Consider the following 19,476-nt stretch of genomic DNA (forward strand, 5'->3'; position numbering starts at 1 on the left):
CCCCTAACAGAAAATAATTGTTGAGATTCATAAACATTCAGAACGTCGACGGATATGAATCCCACGAAGCAGTAATGAGTCACAATGCCGAAATTGGAAGACTGATTATGAAAAAATGACCAGAAAAGGCCCCATACAGAAGGTTTGAATAAACAGAAACATAATGATAAAAAGAAACCAACAGTCTGTCTCATTGTGCAACAATCGTTAAGAGAGCTGATAAATTCAAAAACGCCTCAAAGGCTGGAAGCAAGTCTTGGTCTTCAGTCTCTGCTAACAGCCTCCAGCTTGTGCCGAAGTTTAACATTCGTTATTTTTTAGATTGAAGCCATAGTTACTTATGAGCTCACCAAATTAACTAGGTAGTGTAAATCTTCTTTAGTGAAAACTCGAAGCGTTTTACTTTATAGGGGCCTGATACTACTGGTTTAAGATTTGCCAAAGTTGATTCAAAATAAAGCCCGCTGGTTCAAAGTCTATTATTAATACAAAATAGACCTTACAAGCCACACGATTCACGCTCGGAACTTCGGCCGGAGCAAAAAGGTTTTTTGTTATATTCTAACAATCTTACGTATATGAAAAAAGAAGGATGTTGCACGTGTGTATATTTAATACCATATGGCGTGATCGAAGCCAAACAGATGTGCTTACCACCATATCGGTGTGCACGGCTTTAACACGTTGACTGCCATGTCACCCAAAAGTGGGTGACAGCAAAAATCAGTTCTGAAAAGTGTTTGACCCATAAATAAATGAAAATGCAACATCCAAACTATAGTAATATTTAATATCAATTCTTTAGGAAGCGAAGTTTTTACTTAGCCTGCAAAAATATTTGGTTTAATAAATGTTATAAACAAATTTTATTAAAAAAGATTGTACTAAAATGTGTGATAAACGCTTTTCAGTCAACGTGAGTTAATGTGTTGAGTGAAAATGGTAAAGAAATTCAGCGATCTTTCTACCATTAAATTTTCTTATTTCAATCAAATTAGTCAAATCTCTGAAACACGCAAGGAATTTGAAAAAGCTTTTCTCAAATAAAATTTGCATTACACTTTTTAAACTCTTGTGCATTTTTCTGCGAAAAAGCAAAAGCGCATCAAATTGTTTCTTGGTAAGCTTATGAATAGTTGCTTTATTCAAATAACTAATACTATCATCAAACATAAGAAACTGCAATGAATTTTCTTTCCGAGATTGATATTAAACATTTTACGTTACTAAGAATCTTCCTCTTCTTGTTTTCGGTCGTAACAAACTTACAACGTAATGACACTTTTTATTAGTGCATTTTTTCTAACATTTATTACAAATAACATTGAGTTTTGAGTTAATACAAAATTCGAAAAGTAATTGATCCGAGATTCTCTTCACAACCCAGCGTACTTTAAAAGCACATTTCGTGATAGCACTATCATCTTGGTGTATGTATGTTTGGTCGTAATGATGAAATAGTTGAAACAAATGATTATCAAAAACCAGTGCGCACTAGTTAAGTTATAGCGATAATAAATAATTGTATGGTTAGCTGCAACTCTGTGAGAATCGTGGACAATTGTTAAACCGGATATTCGATATCGTGTGAGATTCTGTCAGAAAAGTATAACAAAAGTATACAACCGTTAGGCACCCGAACAAGAAGGTATGTTAATGCCCTGGATCATTTCCTTTGGTTTGTTCATTTGTGCGTGCTTTCGAATTGTTTACCCGTTAATCGTGATGTATGGAAGAGGCGAGAAGCGTGTATCAACCAAAGTTTCAACGGCACGGAAGTACATATTCCATTATGAGTAGGGTCAACAATGTACAAACATAAATGCTGTGTCGCCGATATCGTACCTGTTATGTCACATTTTCGCTTTCTGCAGCACTTCCGCAATACCCTGCATTATCTTTCTCATCTCAATTTGCTCCTGCAACAACCGATCGATGTTCTGTTCTATACGCGAAACCCTGTACTCGATCGAGCCAACGTTTTCCTGTCGGGAGTGTAAAATTTCCAGAGCATATTTTACAATCTTCCCATCCATGTTGTACCTCAAGCACGGCATTATGCAGCACTCGTTGCCGAACTTGTCGGTTCGATATAGTAAACGCTCAGCTTCCGAGTATTTGCCCAATTCTACATCTCCTTTCTCCAGGTTGTTGCTTGCCTGTCGCTCCACCAATGACTTGATCAGGATGGCGTTAGACTGGTTCGGTTTGATGGTTATGTACTTCAGCGGTACGAGGTTTGGGAAGAGCTGCAAGCTATTGGAAGAGAACAGGCACGACAACCAGTCCATACTGCCATAAAATAATGAAAAGAATGTTAGATTATAACAGTTTTACTTTTGACTTCTAGTTAAAAAATATAAAATGACTAAACATTCCATGTCGTGTACTTTACGATACTCACATAAACCTTATCGGTTTGGATGTTTTCAGCGCGTTTTCATACTTGTAGATGACAAACACTTTCTGAACAATACCGATGAGCTCAGATTCGGCTTTAATGGTCTGCAAAAATAACAGCATACATTAAAATAAGAGCTAATGATCTATTCCTTACTTTTGCACATACCGTTGTGTCGCTCACGGCCAAACCGTTCATCAGATTGAATAAAACAATCGACACGAAGAACAGAAAGAGCGCAAATATGATGTAACTCAAGCTCGACTGCTGGAACTTAATGTTTGCGGCTTCAAATTCGCCTGAAATGATAAAGTAATGAAAAAGTCATTTAGTTTCCTGTTGTTATTGATTTTCCATTAGATGAGTAGATAATTTTCTGCCAAGTAAGAAAACTTAAACTTTATGAACAGATACAGTACGTTGGGTTTTCTTTTTCAAACTTCTTAATTTTTTTTTTTTTTTTTGGTTCTAATTGTGCGAAAAATAACAGCTCTGGACCACCAACAACCGAACCAGGACAGTTGGCAATCAATCCTCAGTAGATGAGTCAGATAACCTATTATGAGTACCTTGAAAGGTGGGCAATTGTCCTAGAGTAGATAGCTCACGACAGCAGCACAATTTCGGTAGCACTTCACACAACTCCGTCACGGACACGATGTGATTAGGCACACGATGAATAAGTCACGGTCAGTAAACGCTTACTTAGCAAAACATAAGCGTGAGCACTTCTTAAGGATTGACCTAGTGGCAAAAACTAAGAAAGACGATTTTTTTCGTTGACTGCCATATTACCCAAAAGTGGGTGATAGTTCTAAAAAGTTCTAAAAAGTGTTTTATCCATAAATAAATGAAAATGCAACATAAAAATTATAGTAATATTTTTTGTCAATTCTTTGAGAAGCTAAGTTTTTGCTTAGCTTTCAAAAATCGTTGATTTAATAAATGTTTTAAGCAAATTTTATTAAAAAAGATTGTTCTTAAAAAGTGTGCTAAAAACGCTTGGCAGTCAACGTGTTAAAGACCCGCGAGGTAAGGTAGAGCTGGTTGAAAGGTCAATCAATAAGAGCCACAAGTTCTACGCAAAGCACTTATAAGAACAATTTGAACATCAACTTTATAAAGAGTTTGAAACACTTACAAAGTTAAGCCCGTATTTAGTTCGAAATGAACTAGTGTTCGTAATTCAAATTATTATTTTTTTTTATGTGGCACGACATCCCCTAGTGGGACAAGGCCTCTCTCCGAAGAGAGTTTGTGTGACCGAAAGGCGGTATATTATAGATCGGTGGTCAGCCGTTCGTAATACCGGAGGGTGCCAGACTCGAGATTCGATTCCCACACCTGTGACGTGGTGTTTCCTCGCGCTACCGCTGCGCCATGGGCACCCCCCAAATTAATTTTAATTACTCAATTTCAAAGATTGTTAAAAGCGTTGAATTATAACTCACCAAATCATCGCGAAGGGAATGATGACTTTTTATTTCAAAATTGAGCCATTTTGTTGGATTATTATCTTTCATTTTATTTCATTTTACTCATGTTTACTTTATGTGATGTTTCTGCTACCTGGATAATAAGGCAAGCATTAAATTGTGCACGAATAATCTATGGAGTTTGGCAATTTCTATATAAAATGCTTAGAAAACTGCAGATTCGTCCATCTTGGGCGATCAACTACTTTCATGATTCTAAAACCATCGTTGTTTTATAAAAAGAATTATTATTTTACACATTTCAGTGATCTTTTTCATGCAAGTATGTTGTAGGAAAAAGCATTTAAAAATGTAAAACGGCTAACAAGCAGGGTCGGTCAGTGTTGCCACAATGAAGATAGTACCCGCGATTGATGGTTTCACACACCGTATCTGATACATCTTAAACAGATGCACAATCGCAAGCATCCGTCAGTACAGTCATTTGCTGCTTACGCTGATGTCATGCGCGCGTAGTTAGGAATTCCCTTTCCCACCACCACAACTTACCGGTCAACATCACGGCCGTCTTCATCAGGGCCAGCGGGATCTCGCCGAACTGATTAAACTGATCGTCTTCGCCATCGTCCGCCTTGTCCTGGGTTGTTGGGGCGCCGGTAGCCGTTGCATTCCCGTTGTCGCTCACCCGGAACAGGGTGTAGAAACTGAATGCAAACGAAAGCAAAATGATCGAGTACAGCACCAGGCACTTGAGGAAGTTTTTTGACACTGTTTTCAGCATGACCATGTGCGTTGAGATGGAGAGCACGGGCAGGGTGCCGACGAGCAGTGTAAACTCCAATGCCGACAGCAAAATCACACAGGCAGACGCGACGCGCCGGGTTTCGGTGCCAAACTCATAAATTAGCACCGTGCTGGAGGCGAAAATTAGCAGCAGCTCCATGTAGTTTTCGGCCGATCGCACGTACACGCGCATGTTCAGTAGGAATTGTATCAGCTCGCGCAGAATAAGGTACACCAGTCCGACTAGCGATAGCCCGCGAAATAGTACCTTGAACGGGGCATCATCCCGCCCATAGCAGAACACTACGAAGAAGATGAACGATACGAAGAATATGGTGCAAACCAGCAGATTCAGGTAGAAGAAAATGCTCAACTTGTACCATTTCATCAGCAAAATGCTCGATATGACGGGATGGCGCAGCAAACGCTTGTTGTCCGACGATTGTGCCATCCGCACGATCGGTAACATTTCGTCTTCGTACGGGAGTGCGCTGACAGATTTTCCCACCGGTTCGCTAGCGTTCGGCTTGTGCTTCGGTGGGACAAAGTTTGAAAAGTCGAACTTCAGCTCGTAGTCTTCATCGCCAGGTTTCCGCTCGTTACTCGACACGCACGAGTCCAGATGTTTCTCGAGCAGGAACGGATCCATGTCGCTTATCGGTAGCTCGCCGTACAAATCTTCCCCACCGACGTAGGCGCCCTTGGCGAGTAGCAGTTCCTGTGCGTGATCGATCTTAAACTTAACCGCGTAGTGCAGCGCCGAGAACTGTTTGACGTCGATTTTGTCGATCTCGATCCGTGGGTCGTTCAGCAAGATGCCCATGCTGCGGAAGAACGGGCACTTGTTTTTATCCTTGTACACATCGATCTCTTTCACGAGCATCGAAAGGAGCGGATCTTCGTTTACTAACGCTACCGCATGCGCCGGAATGATCTCCAGCAACCACTCCAGCACACGGACATTACCCCGTATGCAGCAGTTTGCCAGCAGCCCCGACAGTAGCTTCGAAGGTCCGATGAATTTTCCTCCCTCCAGCTGCGTCTCTACCAACTTCTTTGCCGCCTGCAGTTTGGCACGGTGCACGGCCACCGCAAGCAATTCTTTGCGATCGTCCTCCCGCATACCTTGCTCGCCACTTTGGGTGCAAAACTTTTCGTACTCCTCGAGAAATCCATCCTCCGTCCCGGCGGATAGTCTGCTGCGCAGGATCTCCACCGTCACCGTCTCCATGTCGTACGCCGGGATGTGCAGGTTGGGAAAGTTTTTCTCGATCGCCTTCCGGGCCTGGCCGCGCCTTAAATCAACGTTCACGCTGTAGTTGTTCAGGCAGTACTCGACGACGGTCCTTCGCCACGGGTCACTACCGCTCGCCAGCAGTGCTATCGGCGACACATTTGCCTCATTGGTTGCGTTTATGTTGGCCTGATACTTTAGCAGTAGCTTTAGGCACTCGAACACCGACTGCCAGTTATCAGCTGATATTTGCTCGCAGAGCAAATACAGCGCCGTCCGATCTTCGTACTTTTGGTCCACGTACAGCCGGTCGGTTTCGAGCAGCACTGAGAGATTTTCGCTATCGAACGACAAAGCCGCAATGTGTATCGGATACTCTTTGGATACGGGATTTTCCTGCAACAGTGTAAACACGGTAAAATTATTTCATCAGTTTTGCAAACCGAATTCGTTATATCGTAGAACAATGAGACTAAAAACAACACTATTATCTTGCACGTACACGTCTGCTGAGTCACAAGGCTAGCCGTATTTTTCTCAGGCGAATAATCCGAATAAAAAAAAGTCACTTTTATTACTTGTAACTTTATACGTCCGCCTCGGTCGCTTCACAAACTGCCACTGACACCACACCGGTCGGATAGAGCTGTAGCGGCAATTCTCAAATGACCCCATGCCATTAAAAACATGCGGCATAATGTTTGTGCGCGGTCAACCGAACAGAAACTAACACACAAGCGTATACGCGGCTGGCGCTTACCGTACGCGTTCTTTTGTTTTGTTTGTGAATTTGTAACCGCGCGACCGCCACCGGTTGCTATGATGATGCTTGATACAAAAATAACAATCTCATCAACTCAGGTTTTTTACCACGTGCTGTATCATTTTGCTCCATCCAACCGTCAGAACGGCGCGAGACATGAATGAATGGAGCTTCATTCAATCCATAGATGGCACGTTCATTCCGTATATTGGGGGGCAAACAGTTTTAGGCTTTGCATACATTTAGGGGAAGGGGGGCCCTTGCATACCTGCGGTAAAGGTAGCTTCCTTATCGGATAAAACGTTCCGCAACCGAGGCCAGCCAGTTGCTGGTGGAGCTTTTTGAATTACACCTAAGGAACCAGCCAAATATCCTGACGAATGTTTTTACAAACTGCTGCGAAGCACTATGGTCTTTTTCAGAACGATTAATCATCTGCTAGGTTTTTGCACGTGTCATTATTCTATTCAATGATTTTGAATGTTAACGAAACTTGATTTATCCATGGAACACACATCAACTAATGGACTTCCCTGCTCCTGAATTTGTTTGCATCAACCCATCACACGATAAAAACTATGAAAACGCCACAATAATACATGAACAAAAGTAGCTCGTTTCGGAAACATTTAGTGACATCCCAAATCAGCGCTGAGTTTCCAAGGTTCCTATGCTACCCAACTACATTCCCGTACCAAGTTTTTAATTTTTTCATTAGGAGCAATTGGAGGTCCGCGACAGCCGAGCGGTAGCGATGGTTAGAAAATCTGTCCATGAGCGCCGGGGCTCACCATCTCGACGACGTGGGTTCGAATCCCAACCGAGACCGGACCCCTCCCCTGTACGAGAGGACTGACTATCCACGTACACATAGGGTAAAAAGTCTCGTAAGCCCTTAACGGGCAGGCATGACCAACAAGGTCGTTACGCCAAGAAGAAGAAGATTAGGAGCAAGTTTCGACTGTCTTTTTTCCATTGACATACGACATTCGACTAGACACAGAATCCGGCGCCAGCCCTACCGCCACTCGTCTACCTTGAGGCAACAGCGCACCAAACATCATCCTTCCTACCGTTGTTAGGTCGTCAATACATGTACATAGATTAACAAATTCCGAGTACCAGACGTACCCGGTCTAGAGCCGTCGCTCATCATCAAACGGGTGCATCGTGGAACGTTCCGTCCATTTCTACCTATCATAAATCCTGCGTATCATAAAATTGCAGATTTGACCTCATAATTCTAAATATAAAATGGAAATAAATAAAATAAACCAAGTCTTTATCTGAAAACCAAAATGTTACCATAAGTTGTTCCCAAAAAATCCACGTAACTATGCATTTCAATACTGATAACAAAACCTGTTTTCAGAACCCCTAAGGCTATGAAAAAATGTTAAAATATAATGTGCGTTACAACATGTTCTGAAGCGAACAACCTCTACTTGTTCAAGTCTAACATTCTTATTTTACCATTTCCAATCCACACCATGTTTGTTTACTGCATACGGTTATATTTGTAAAATCAGAACAGTCTTTGTTGAGTTCAACAATTATCGCAAGTTCTGCGTCAAACCCAACCCAGAAAAATCACAACAGTGCCAATCACTCCACGAACGGGTACTTTCCAGTTCGCTGACTGCATCATAAAAACCGCTCGCTGGGCTGGTGCTCATGTTTCGAACGTCGCATTAAGCTGCTGATTCATACGGCACCTGTACGGACGACTGTCTCTTCAGTTAACCAGTTAAGCCCCTGACGATATTGCTATTATACTAGTGTGTATTATACTTTTAATTAATTTTAGGAGTTATTAAAACCAACTTAATACAGCCCTTATGCAATATTTGAAATGCTGTATTCGTGGTACTGAATGAGAAATTATTTGCATTGACGCATTCCTGCTCGAGACACACACCACTTCCATTGTTGCAGTCCCACTAATACATTGTTCATTCCCATTCGATGGGTGCAGAGTCATCTTAAACATCCACCGCTTTTCTTTGCATTTCTTCAATAAATGTTCCTTCCAATCCACTTGATCATACTCAACGCTGGGCGTTATCGGGGAAGCCAAAGATGGTAAACGCAGGCGGGATCAGGGAGGACCGATCTCTTCGGCTTTTCAAGTGTAAACTAATAATTTTCTTCGGCTCCGACCGGCGTACAAATATCGAACCCAGGGCCTGGTAGCTGAACAAATGTTTGCAGCTGTTTCAAACCATAACGACCGGTTAGTTTAGATAGTAGTGTTTACTTTTGACCACCACCCAGTTCCATTACGGGCCGATTTTCGTAAGAAGAATTTTTCTGCCTACACCCACCACACCCTCCGAGGGGGGAGGGGGTCTCGACCCAAACTGGATCGAGACAATTCGAGACACTTTGCTCAGTCTGGCACGGAGCGTGATGAGGGGCGGATTAAGGGTGTGCTACACTTGCGAGGGTTAGTAACTTCTTCGTTCACCGTAGAGTTGGGGTTTATCCGAGCGAACATACGCACCTCCGCCACAAGGGCTCCATGGTAGATGCAAGCCTTGATGAAATCTTTCTTTCCGGGTGTACGGCAAGCCTGCTCGAAGATGGAGTACGTGGCATCCCGATCGCGCACATTCACGCCGGCCCCATTCCGGAGCGCGCGCCGGAACTCCGTTAGCTCGTGCGCCTCGAAGCTCGCCCTCAGTGCAAGCTGTAAACGGAACGAACGGATTTTGGACATTGTCTTAGCTGTGACGGTGAAAATCGATTTGCTGCATCCCCTCAATCAGTAGGTGGTTCGTTTCACCTACCTGCGGGCTGGTTAGGCTCAGATGTAGGAATTTTTGTGATGCCATTGCTGTGGGCACGGGATAACCTGATAAATCACGGCAAACGATAGGGACGAGTCCACCGACGCTAAAGACACCCTTCACTGGTTAAAAGAATCACTGAAACGGGGTACAGCACTGGAACGATTTCCGCTGCTTCCGCGATCTCGCTGCTGGCACGATTTTTGGGGTATTAATTGCTATGGTGCGTTGTACGAAACGACGACAACGAAGACGATGACGGCAGTCACAAACCTACGCGACTACATCGACACATGGCAGTGGCGTGACGGGAAGTGAACAGTTCCATATGTGGACACGGTCCAGTCAACGTTTGTGGCGATCGTACGCCTCGCTGTTAGTCGACCCGAAACCCAAACTCTGTACAATTGTCACCACAAGGGGCACGGGCTGGGGCCAGCTTGATTGCAGTTATTCGTTTCATATGCAAATGTCCGCCAGTATTTTTCCCCCCTATCCCAAATACTGTCACTTTTGCTCCAGGATTGGCAGCAGCGATCGTCACGACTTGCACTTCCACCGGGGCCCAATTAGGCGGAACTGAATCGCTGACCAGACGAAATTTGAACACTGACTCCAACCAACCGCTACTATGGACGATCGGGGAACGACTACCAGCGGTAATCCATCCGAACCCCCGAACCAACGGACCAGCTAACCCACGCTAAACTGTCGCTTTGCGCGCGTGTGAGGAGCACGGACTCGATATGTGACCCCGCGGCGGCTTTGGAACACGCATCGGTGTGTGTAGAAACTGCCTGCCATGGGCGGCATATTGGATTCATTGTGGAGTGCTGCCTCGATCGTGATGTGATAGGACCCACCATGGATGATGCACTCGTTTGACCGGAAAAGTCGGACAATCGAGTCGGGCAGGGTTGGTGACAACGGAAACTCCCTGCTCGGCGGCGCTTAGAAGATGCGTTTTCGAACCGATCACAAAGGGCAAACGGGTGTCGAGGGGAAGCGGAATGGTGGTGGACCCATCGATTGGTTGAATTAAAAAAGTCGTTTGTCCAGTTCCAGCGCTATGAATCAGTGGATGCTGCGTCATGACTTTAGGGCGACCGCACGAGATAAAACCTACACCACCAAAGAAGCAAATCGGCGAGCGGACGGATCGTTTTGCTTCTTTCTAATATATGTTTTCCTTGTTTTATTTCCTCCCTTACGATAAACATACTACAGTTGCAGACCGCAACCGACGGAGATGTTGCCTTTCACTTGATCTTTGGTTTTTTTCTCTCCAACGCAGCATCTTAATGGGACAGGGACAGAATGCCACTTGTTGACGTCGCCAGTCTCCTGTACCATGCTGTTCCGAGTGGAAGTGTTGTTTCGTCGGCAGAGAGAAAATATACATTTCGTTATTTTGATAACATTTGCGATTCTGACCTCACCTAATTTTAAACGTTACTAGTCGTATGACTTGATCGCCTCTGGGTATGGCTTATGCTGAAACAAAATTCAATCAACTGTTTCCCATCAATCAGCGCATAGTCTGAACCGTCGTCTAAGCAATGATTTACTTCGTGTTTTACTGAAAGGGAACACAAATGGTGTTTCATCAAAATTTCAATAGACGTTTAAAATTATTTATTTTAAATAAACATGCTATACCGTTTCTTGTTACCAGAAACAAAAAAATTGTATGCAACGATATTAAATCCAGAATCGCGCCTTGTGGGTATGCAATAGACATAACACGATTACTTTGAAGGCAGAGCAGAGTTCGTTGAGCCAATGAGATTTCCGTTCCGTTGATGAAACAGTGAAAGTACATTATCGGGAATCTGATGCGCCCATTCGATTTCCTTTAGATTGTATTTTGAATTATTTTACGTAGGCCTAATGTCGGTTAGCTATTCAAAGCTTACAGTGCGGTATGAGGTGACCCAGCTGGTGTCTCTAATACATTGGCCGCTAATCCGAAAGAAGTCGTTAAATGTAAATGATCTTTACCGCCACTCGTTAACTCAACTGTTCGACAAATTTACCTCTAGAAGACTCTATCGGATGGATTGCGGACGATTTCAATAAAAACGATCGAGTATTTGTTACTTAATGATCGGTTTTTTACGATTAGGGGTCGTGATTGAAGTTACGATTTTTGCGATTGCAGAGGGTTCTAACATTTTGACGAAGTCTAATCAATTGAAAGTTATGATCACATCTTTTGGCAAGCAAGCAGGTTCGGTAACCTTCAACCGGCTCTCATAATTCGGGTAATCTACTGTTTTCTCACGGACGGAAATAACCCTAGTACTGCTCGTCATATCGATCTAGCGCAGGGGTCGGGAAAGTCCAGGCCGCGGTTCAAATCCATCTCGCCTGATCTGATCTTAATTTTTTAATCTGATTAAAATTTAAGTGCTACGTACGAAAAACCCATCTCAATTCTTATTGAATTTGTTCACGATGTCACGCTTGTTTTTTCCGAAAAATGACGATTGTAAATGTTTTGCGAGGTGTTCAATACCAGGCGACGTCCTCGTATAGTTTTTGTAAACACTTTTTCTATCGTATTTACAAAGAAATTTTTTTTTTATTTAAAAGAATCAACAAGTTTAAGACAGTTGAAAACATTAAATCATCGTTTAAGGTATCCGGCGCGAGGTCATTTTCTACGTGTTCCTACTTTATTGCAAAAAAAACTTCGAACATTCCTCTGAGCAACAATTTTTTTACCGTGATTACACCGTGATTTTTTACCACACATACAGTGACCGGTACGTAAAAGTTCCCTCCTCGAAGTTGTTTGATTTTCGCTCGAAGACTTTTTAATAATCCAACTAATTACTCTACAAATAATTGTAGTATCTTGTTTTACATATTCTTTATGAGATTCAAATACAGTGACCGGCACGGAAAAGTGCCCACCTCGAAATTTTTTGATTTTCGCTCAATATTTTTTTCTTTATCCAACTAAATACACTGCAAATATTTTTTGTATCTCGTTTTATATGGTCTTTATGAGATTCACCTATGAGCTAGCGACAATAAACATATGTTAATTTTGAGAAAAAAATTATTAAAAACTAGTACCCAAAAAAGCAGTGACAAGAAAAAGTGCCCACTTTGAAATTTCGAGTTTTGCATAAACTTTTCCATTGAGGGCTAACCAATTTATTGCGTTTTAATATTTTTTAGGTTTGTTAGCCCCATTTCTGATATTAATACATGTATGATCACGTGTTTTATTCATGTTTGGTTGTAGATATACAATTTGTTAATATCAGGTTTTGGTATCTCATTAATTTGAGTGTTACAATAAATTACATTGCATAAAATATGTTTTATGACACTCATTTACATTAAAGTAATTCATTCAAAGCACGAAATCCACAAGGCAGCGGTCGGAAAAATCACAATGAAATTTTAAACGTGGGCGAATCGCCCTAGGGGAGACATGTGCAAAACAGATGCACGCATGGACACTAAGATCATTCGTGAAATCAAAAAAATCCAAAAGTTACTGTCAGAGAGGTCATGGAAACACTTCACTCATCAGTTTTCGAAAGAACTATCCGTCGTCGGCTTGTTGCATACGGGTTACAGAGCAGACTTGCTAGGAGGCTTCTTTATATGGACATGACCAATAAGGCCAAGCGTCTTAAGCTCGCTGAGGAACATGCTGCTATGCCTCTAGAGTACTGGAAAACGGTTCTGTGGTCTAACGAATCAAAATTTGAACTTTATAATCGAAGATGGCATGAACGTATACAGCGCAGATCGAAGGAGGCAATGCTGCAGGTTCGCCACATACAGGGCACAGTATGCCATGAAGGAGGCAATATGGTGGTCTGGTGTTGTTTTTCGTCCAGTGGAGTGGGGAGCCTTGGGAACATTAACGGTGTTAAAACTGCAGATTACAATATAAACATAAACATCCTGCAACAAAATCTGGAGATTTCACTGATCCTGACGGGCCTTGAAGAGAAGTTCGTTCTCCCGGCGGGGGCAAGTTTCACGCGGCCCGGCGGGGCCAAGTTCGACATACTGTCAAGAAGACGAAGTCTTTCTTCCCGTCTTGTCGGACAAAACTGTTGAAATGACCTCCTCAGAGCCCGGAGGTTAAGAATTTGTGGGCAATTCTCGATGCCAGGGTGGACAAAACTGATGTATCGAATAAAAACGACAATTTTGATGCTCTAATGCGCGCTTGAGAAGAATAAAATCTCCAAAAACTAAAAATCCTAGTAGAAAGCATGCCAAAGCGCCTTCAGCTGGTTCTAAAAGCTAAAAGAGAACACTAAAAAATATCAAAATGCATTTATTATTACTTATTTTTATGTATACTAATGAATAACTGAAGTGGGCACTTTTCCTTGTCACTGCTTTTTTGGTACAAGTTTTTAATAATTTTTTTCTCAAAATTAACATTTGTTTATTGTCGCTAGCTCATAGGTGAATCTCATAAAGAACATATAAAACGAGATACAAAAAATATTTGGAGTGTATTTAGTTGGATTAAGAAAAAGATATTGAGCGAAAATGAAAAAAAATCGAGGTGGGCACTTTTCCGTGCCGGTCACTGTATATATTGCGGAAAAATCCACATTTTTATTTCTAGAAAAAATTATAAAAGTTTGTATGTAGTGATAAGATAAAGTCCCCACTTTTCATTTCATTAGTATGCATAAAAATAAATGGTAATAAATGCATTTTAATATTCAATCTGTTCTCTTTTTACTTTTAGAACGTGCTGAAGACGCTTTGGCATGTTCTTCACTATGTACCATCGAGAATTGCCCACAAATTCTTAATGAGGCTTACTTTCGCGCTCTGAGGAGGCCATTTCAACAGTTTTGTCCGACAAGACGGGAAGAAAGACTTCGTTTCAACATGCTCCTGAGCGAACTTAAGACGCCTTATTGGCCTTGTTGATATAAGGGCGCCTCCTAGCAAATCTGCTCTGCAACCCGTATGCAACAAGCCGGCGACGGATAGTTCTTTCGGAAACTGATGGCTGAAGTGTTTTCAAGATCTCCCTGACCGTTACTTTCAGATTTTGTTCGACCTCATGGATGATCTTGAGGTCCATACGTGCATCTGTGCTTCGCTTGTCCCCATCTGCTAGGGCGATCCACCACCGATCCGTCCGTTTGAAATATGATTATCATTTTTTCTACTACTGCCTTGATGATTTCGTACTTTTTATGAGTTACGTTAATGTTGATAAGTACCAGAAAGACATATTTTATGCTATGGAACACTCAAATTAAGAAGATACTCATATCAATGAGATTAACAACTTGTATATTTAAAATAAAACATGAATTAAATACGTTATCATACTTGTATGGATGTCCGATTTGTCAGAAAGGGTGGTATCAAACCTATAAAATATTAAAACGCGTCAAAACGGTTAGCGATTAATGTTAAAGTTTATGAAAAACTCAAAATTTTGAAGTGGATACTTTAGCTTGTCAATATTGTTTTAAACACATTTTCTAGAAATAAACATGTGTTGTTTTTTTGCAATCCATAAGTAAATCACGTAATGAATATTTAAAAAAAGATACCAAAACTATTAGCAGTGTAGTGTGTTGATGAGGAAAAAAAATATTAATCGAAAAACAAACAAACAAGGGCACTTTTCAGTGCCGGTAACTTTTTTTATGTGGCACGATATCCCCTAGATATCGAAGGCCTCTCTCCGAAGAGAGTTTCGGTTACCGAAAGACGGTATATTATAGATAGGTGGTCAGCCTTTTTCGTAATACCTGAGGGGTGCCAGACTCGAGATTCGATCCCCACACCTGTGGCGTGGTGTTTCCTCGCGCTACCGCTGCGCCATGGGCACACCCCCAACTAAACTTCTTCTTCTTGGTGTAAACGACCTTGTTTGGTCATGCCTGCCCGTTAAGGGCTTACGAGACTTTTACCCACTATGTGTACGTGGATAGCCAGTCCTCTCTCGTACAGGACAGGGGAGGACCCGGTCTCGGTTGAGCTGTTGACAGGTGGTGAGAGCCTTGGTTACCTGTAGTGGTAACTGGTAACTGCATATTTTAAATTTTCAAGCTTCTGTTCTATTTTATGGGTAAGCTTCTTAATGCAAAACTAAGATTTGTTTAAAAGGGTAAATGAAGAAAAGAAAAAAAACCATTGCATCCAGTCGGATTAAGTTGCGCTTGAATAGCATTCACAACCATCGACATTTCATGCAAACAACCAGCACCTACTCATCGGCTTTCCCTTTTGTAGGATTTCTAGAATTGGATAAGATTTGCATCACTTTTGTGTCCCGCTTGCTGACTAGATCCTGGCAAAATATTAACTCCGAGAGGCTGGCCCACGTCTGCTGGTTTGACATCTTTTGGTACCGATTGATTTTAATGTGGCAAAAATGAGTCTCGGCATTGTTGGAAAATATTCTGCAAAAAACAGCAATAAAAAAAATTATTAATCGCACATTACGTGGCAATCCGATCTTACTCACTTCAGCATTGGTGAGCTTCCTCCGATGCAGAAGCTGCCCAAATGTTCGTATTTGTGAATTACGGACGCAGTTTTGGCGATGGAAATCAATTCAGCCTCCTCTAAGATGGACTGTTGGAGAAAATTGAGAGATCATCAGAATACGACCTCGATCGTTTCTACATTTTACGCAATGAAATACCGTTGTGTCGGTCACCGCCAAGGCATTCATTAATATGAACAAAACTAGTGGCATAGCAAACAGAAATACGGTGAAGAAAATGTATCGCCCGACGTGTTGGTTCGGTTGAATATCATCCGTCTCCACATTACCTGAAAATGGTGTTGAATGAAAAGCATTGTCATTGCATCCCAATTGGTTACATGTGATTTAAAATATTTTAACATACCCATAATCATCAATGAAACGCTCAGCAGAGCAGATGAAATGGTCAGCAGATTGTTCGAATCTTCGTCCGTGTCTGCTAACTCAATCGTATCCACCGAGAAGTTTCTATTCTCCGTCAAATTCAACGAAACATTACGTGCTAAAGGTTCTGCAACGGATACGTTTGAACCCATCGGGGAACACAATATGTTAAAACCCAATGCAAAAGCAACGATCAGCACGAAGTAAAGGGCCAAAAACTTTAGGATGTTCTTCGCGACCGTCTTAAACATGACCAACGATATGGACCACGAAAGTATCGAGAGTGTTCCCAACAGCGCAGTCCATTGGGTCGCTCGCCAGAGAATGATAAACGCCGGTATCCATCGATAACGTAGGCAGCTGGGAAATGCCACCGGAGCGCAAAGAAGGATGAAGTTGAAACAGACATGGCACACTGTTTGCAACGATTTGCGGAATTTTACCATCTTCCTGTTGCCAACCAGAATGAGGACATCGTGAAAGAAAATACAAACGAACAGTACGAACAAGAAAGCGTTGACCATGCACTGGAATGAGCCAAAGTCAAATGCCATGGTTAAGATGGAGCCGGCGTAGAAACAGGAGCAAACCAATAAGTTTACCAACAGAAGCCATCGTAGCTTGCTGAATTTTGCCAACAGGATCGTGAGCACCACGGGATGCCGAAGTAGATGTTTCATGTTGGCCATCTTCCCCAATTCAATTACACAACGCATTTCATCATTCTCCGAAGCGTGCACATTGCTGGTACCGGTTACTTTGTGGATTGGTGGAACAAAATTCTTCACATCAACGTTTATCTCGTACTGCCTGTCGCCGATGATGACCTGTTCACACGTCACACAGCTATCCAGGTGATCTTCCAGCGTTGTTGGATCCATCTCGGCAATCGGAAGCTCATCGAACTTGTTCACTACACCGACGTAGGCGCCACTCTTCAACAACATTTTCTGGACGTTGCTGAGATTGTACCTTACAGCGTAGTGTAGAGCAGTGTTGCCGATGACGTCCGCGCGATCGAGTTCCATCAGTCGATTCTTCAGAATAGCCTTTACGCAACGATAGTGAGCACATTCATCACTGTCTTCAGTAATAAGAGGAATGATCGAATGCAGCAAGTCTCCACTTTGAGGAGTGGGTTCTGTGTCCACCGTAAGCAGTGATATGATGCGATCGTTTCCATAGATGGAACACTTCTCCACCAGCTTACTGCGATACTGTGCAACGTCGTGAACATTCTCCTTCATCAGCTCTGTGATCGTCTTCTCATATCCTTTCTTAGCGCAGATCAAAAGAAATTCTCTCACTATCTGACATTTAAAATTGCCATAGATAGCAGTCGCTTGTCGATAGTTGCCCAGAAATTTATCCTCCTCTCCACCGAACAGCCAGCTACGCAGCTGACCAACGGTCACGGGCTCCGCGCCATAATCGGGGCAGCCGCCCGGGGGTAACTGACTCTCGCCAAATGTTTTCACCATCCTTTCCCGACCATAGTCCCCTCGGGCGTAGAACGTTACCTTGTCGCGGCAATGAGCAATCAGTTGATTTCGTTGAGCCGGTTCTAAGCTTGATAAACTTCTACACGCGATAGGCGGTATGTTATCTTTGTTAGTCATGTTAATATCGGCACCATGTGCCAGCAAATGTTTGATGCATTCAAAATGCGATTCGAAATTGGTCTTGTTGATTCTGCGAAATACTATGAACAGTGCCGTATCGTGCTGATGGTCTTGATCGATGTAGATTTTCGTTGAGCCATGCTCTAGCAATGCCGCGACGTTAGATGGATCCCCGCTCTGAGCCACGAGATGGATGGGAAACTCTTCAGTTTCTGGATTCATCTGTAAATGGGCAAGAGATTTGATCCACAAACGTTGTTCATACATTATCGCACATTATGAAATACATTAAGCATAATTGTTGTTCGTCAACTGTTACGAAAATTATTCCTCTTAAAAAAGATGAATAATCACAAAGAGTTAAACCAATGTTCAGACTTTCAATTCAATTGTGCCATTTTTTTTCACTGCTTCGCTAGCTAATAATGTGATTCTGCTTCTTGGCGTAACGACCTAGTTGGTCATGCCTGCCCGTTAAGGGCTTACTAAACTTTTTCTCTATGTGTACGTGGATAGTCACCCGGTTGACAGAAATTTAAATTTTTGCTGCTATCATGTAGTTCCAGCAAGAGTTCCAGCAATCTGCCATGTAAAAACTTGCTATAACTTCATGACAACTGCAAAAATTTTGAATTTTTGTCAACCGCGCAGTCGTCTCGTACAGGGGAGGATCCGATCTCGGTGGGGATTCGAACCCACGCCGTCGAGGTGGTGAGCCTCGGCGCTTATGGGCCGATTTTCTAACCAGTTTGGCAATCGCGGACCGCACAATGTGCTTATTTCACCAATTTCAACCAAACTGATAATTAATCGGTACGTACCTCGTTCACTTTGGCCCCTCGGCTGATGAGTGATTTAATTTCTTTTCCCGCTCCAGGGGATTTGCAAGCATTCTCGAATCTGGAATAGTAGGATCCATCTTCCCGATGATTGACGTCTATGTTCTCACCCCGTTCCAATGCGTTTAAGTCAAATTCTTCAGCCCTTTCAACCATCGTACCGACACTCGTACTATCTAGTTTTTTTTGCTTCTTTAGTGCCTAAAATCGATAAACGTGATTTGTCACTTTAAAAGTATAAAATTCATAACTGCTTTATCTATCCAACACTGATTCCGAAAGAAGCAAACCGTACCAATGCAATGCTCCAAATTCGTTCCCTACAAAGTGTAGTTCCTTCCTCCAGCAACTTTCACTAACCAAACCAACTGCTTCAAGGCTTCAACTGAACTGAAATTTAATTTCACTCATTGCTTCTACCGAACTATCGCATTGAAGGTTTTTTTTCTGGCCAGCATTATTCATGTATTTGATTATGATGTATGTAACAAAGCAAATAACTGATTCACTACTGTATATTATAATTGTTGCTAAAAATGGCAAAGGGAACTTTTTCTACGTGGTTTATTTACCTCATCTACCATTTCAGGTTTTTCGTTTATTTGCGAATTTTTATTTTGCAACACGTGAATCATTAATTGTTCTATGAATCTGAAACCGTCATGCCCGCATTCGTCACTATGAGCGCACAAATAATTTAATTTTCCCATTTTTTGA

At 42.2% G+C, this 19,476-nt stretch overlaps 2 protein-coding genes across 2 annotated transcripts; both read right to left on the reverse strand.

Moving 5' to 3' along the window:
• Positions 1 to 1,259: 1,259 nt before the first annotated feature.
• Positions 1,260 to 9,451, reverse strand: LOC131258742 (transient receptor potential cation channel protein painless). Its single transcript, XM_058260119.1, has 6 exons — positions 9,407 to 9,451; positions 9,121 to 9,306; positions 4,387 to 6,250; positions 2,570 to 2,700; positions 2,405 to 2,505; positions 1,260 to 2,292 (listed from the first exon to the last, which is right to left on the reverse strand). The coding sequence occupies exons 1-6, from the start codon at positions 9,449 to 9,451 to the stop codon at positions 1,854 to 1,856; spliced, it is 2,766 nt and encodes a 921-aa protein (XP_058116102.1). The 3' UTR covers positions 1,260 to 1,853.
• Positions 9,452 to 15,629: 6,178 nt separating this feature from the next.
• Positions 15,630 to 19,343, reverse strand: LOC131260063 (transient receptor potential cation channel protein painless-like). Its single transcript, XM_058261727.1, has 7 exons — positions 19,332 to 19,343; positions 18,742 to 18,960; positions 17,006 to 18,142; positions 16,279 to 16,825; positions 16,071 to 16,201; positions 15,891 to 16,000; positions 15,630 to 15,825 (listed from the first exon to the last, which is right to left on the reverse strand). Exons 1-7 carry the CDS (start codon positions 19,341 to 19,343, stop codon positions 15,630 to 15,632), a joined length of 2,352 nt encoding a protein of 783 aa, XP_058117710.1.
• Positions 19,344 to 19,476: the final 133 nt, after the last annotated feature.

The sequence above is a fragment of the Anopheles coustani genome, chromosome 3 (assembly GCF_943734705.1).
Source record: "Anopheles coustani chromosome 3, idAnoCousDA_361_x.2, whole genome shotgun sequence".
Taxonomy (NCBI): Eukaryota; Metazoa; Arthropoda; class Insecta; order Diptera; family Culicidae; genus Anopheles; species Anopheles coustani.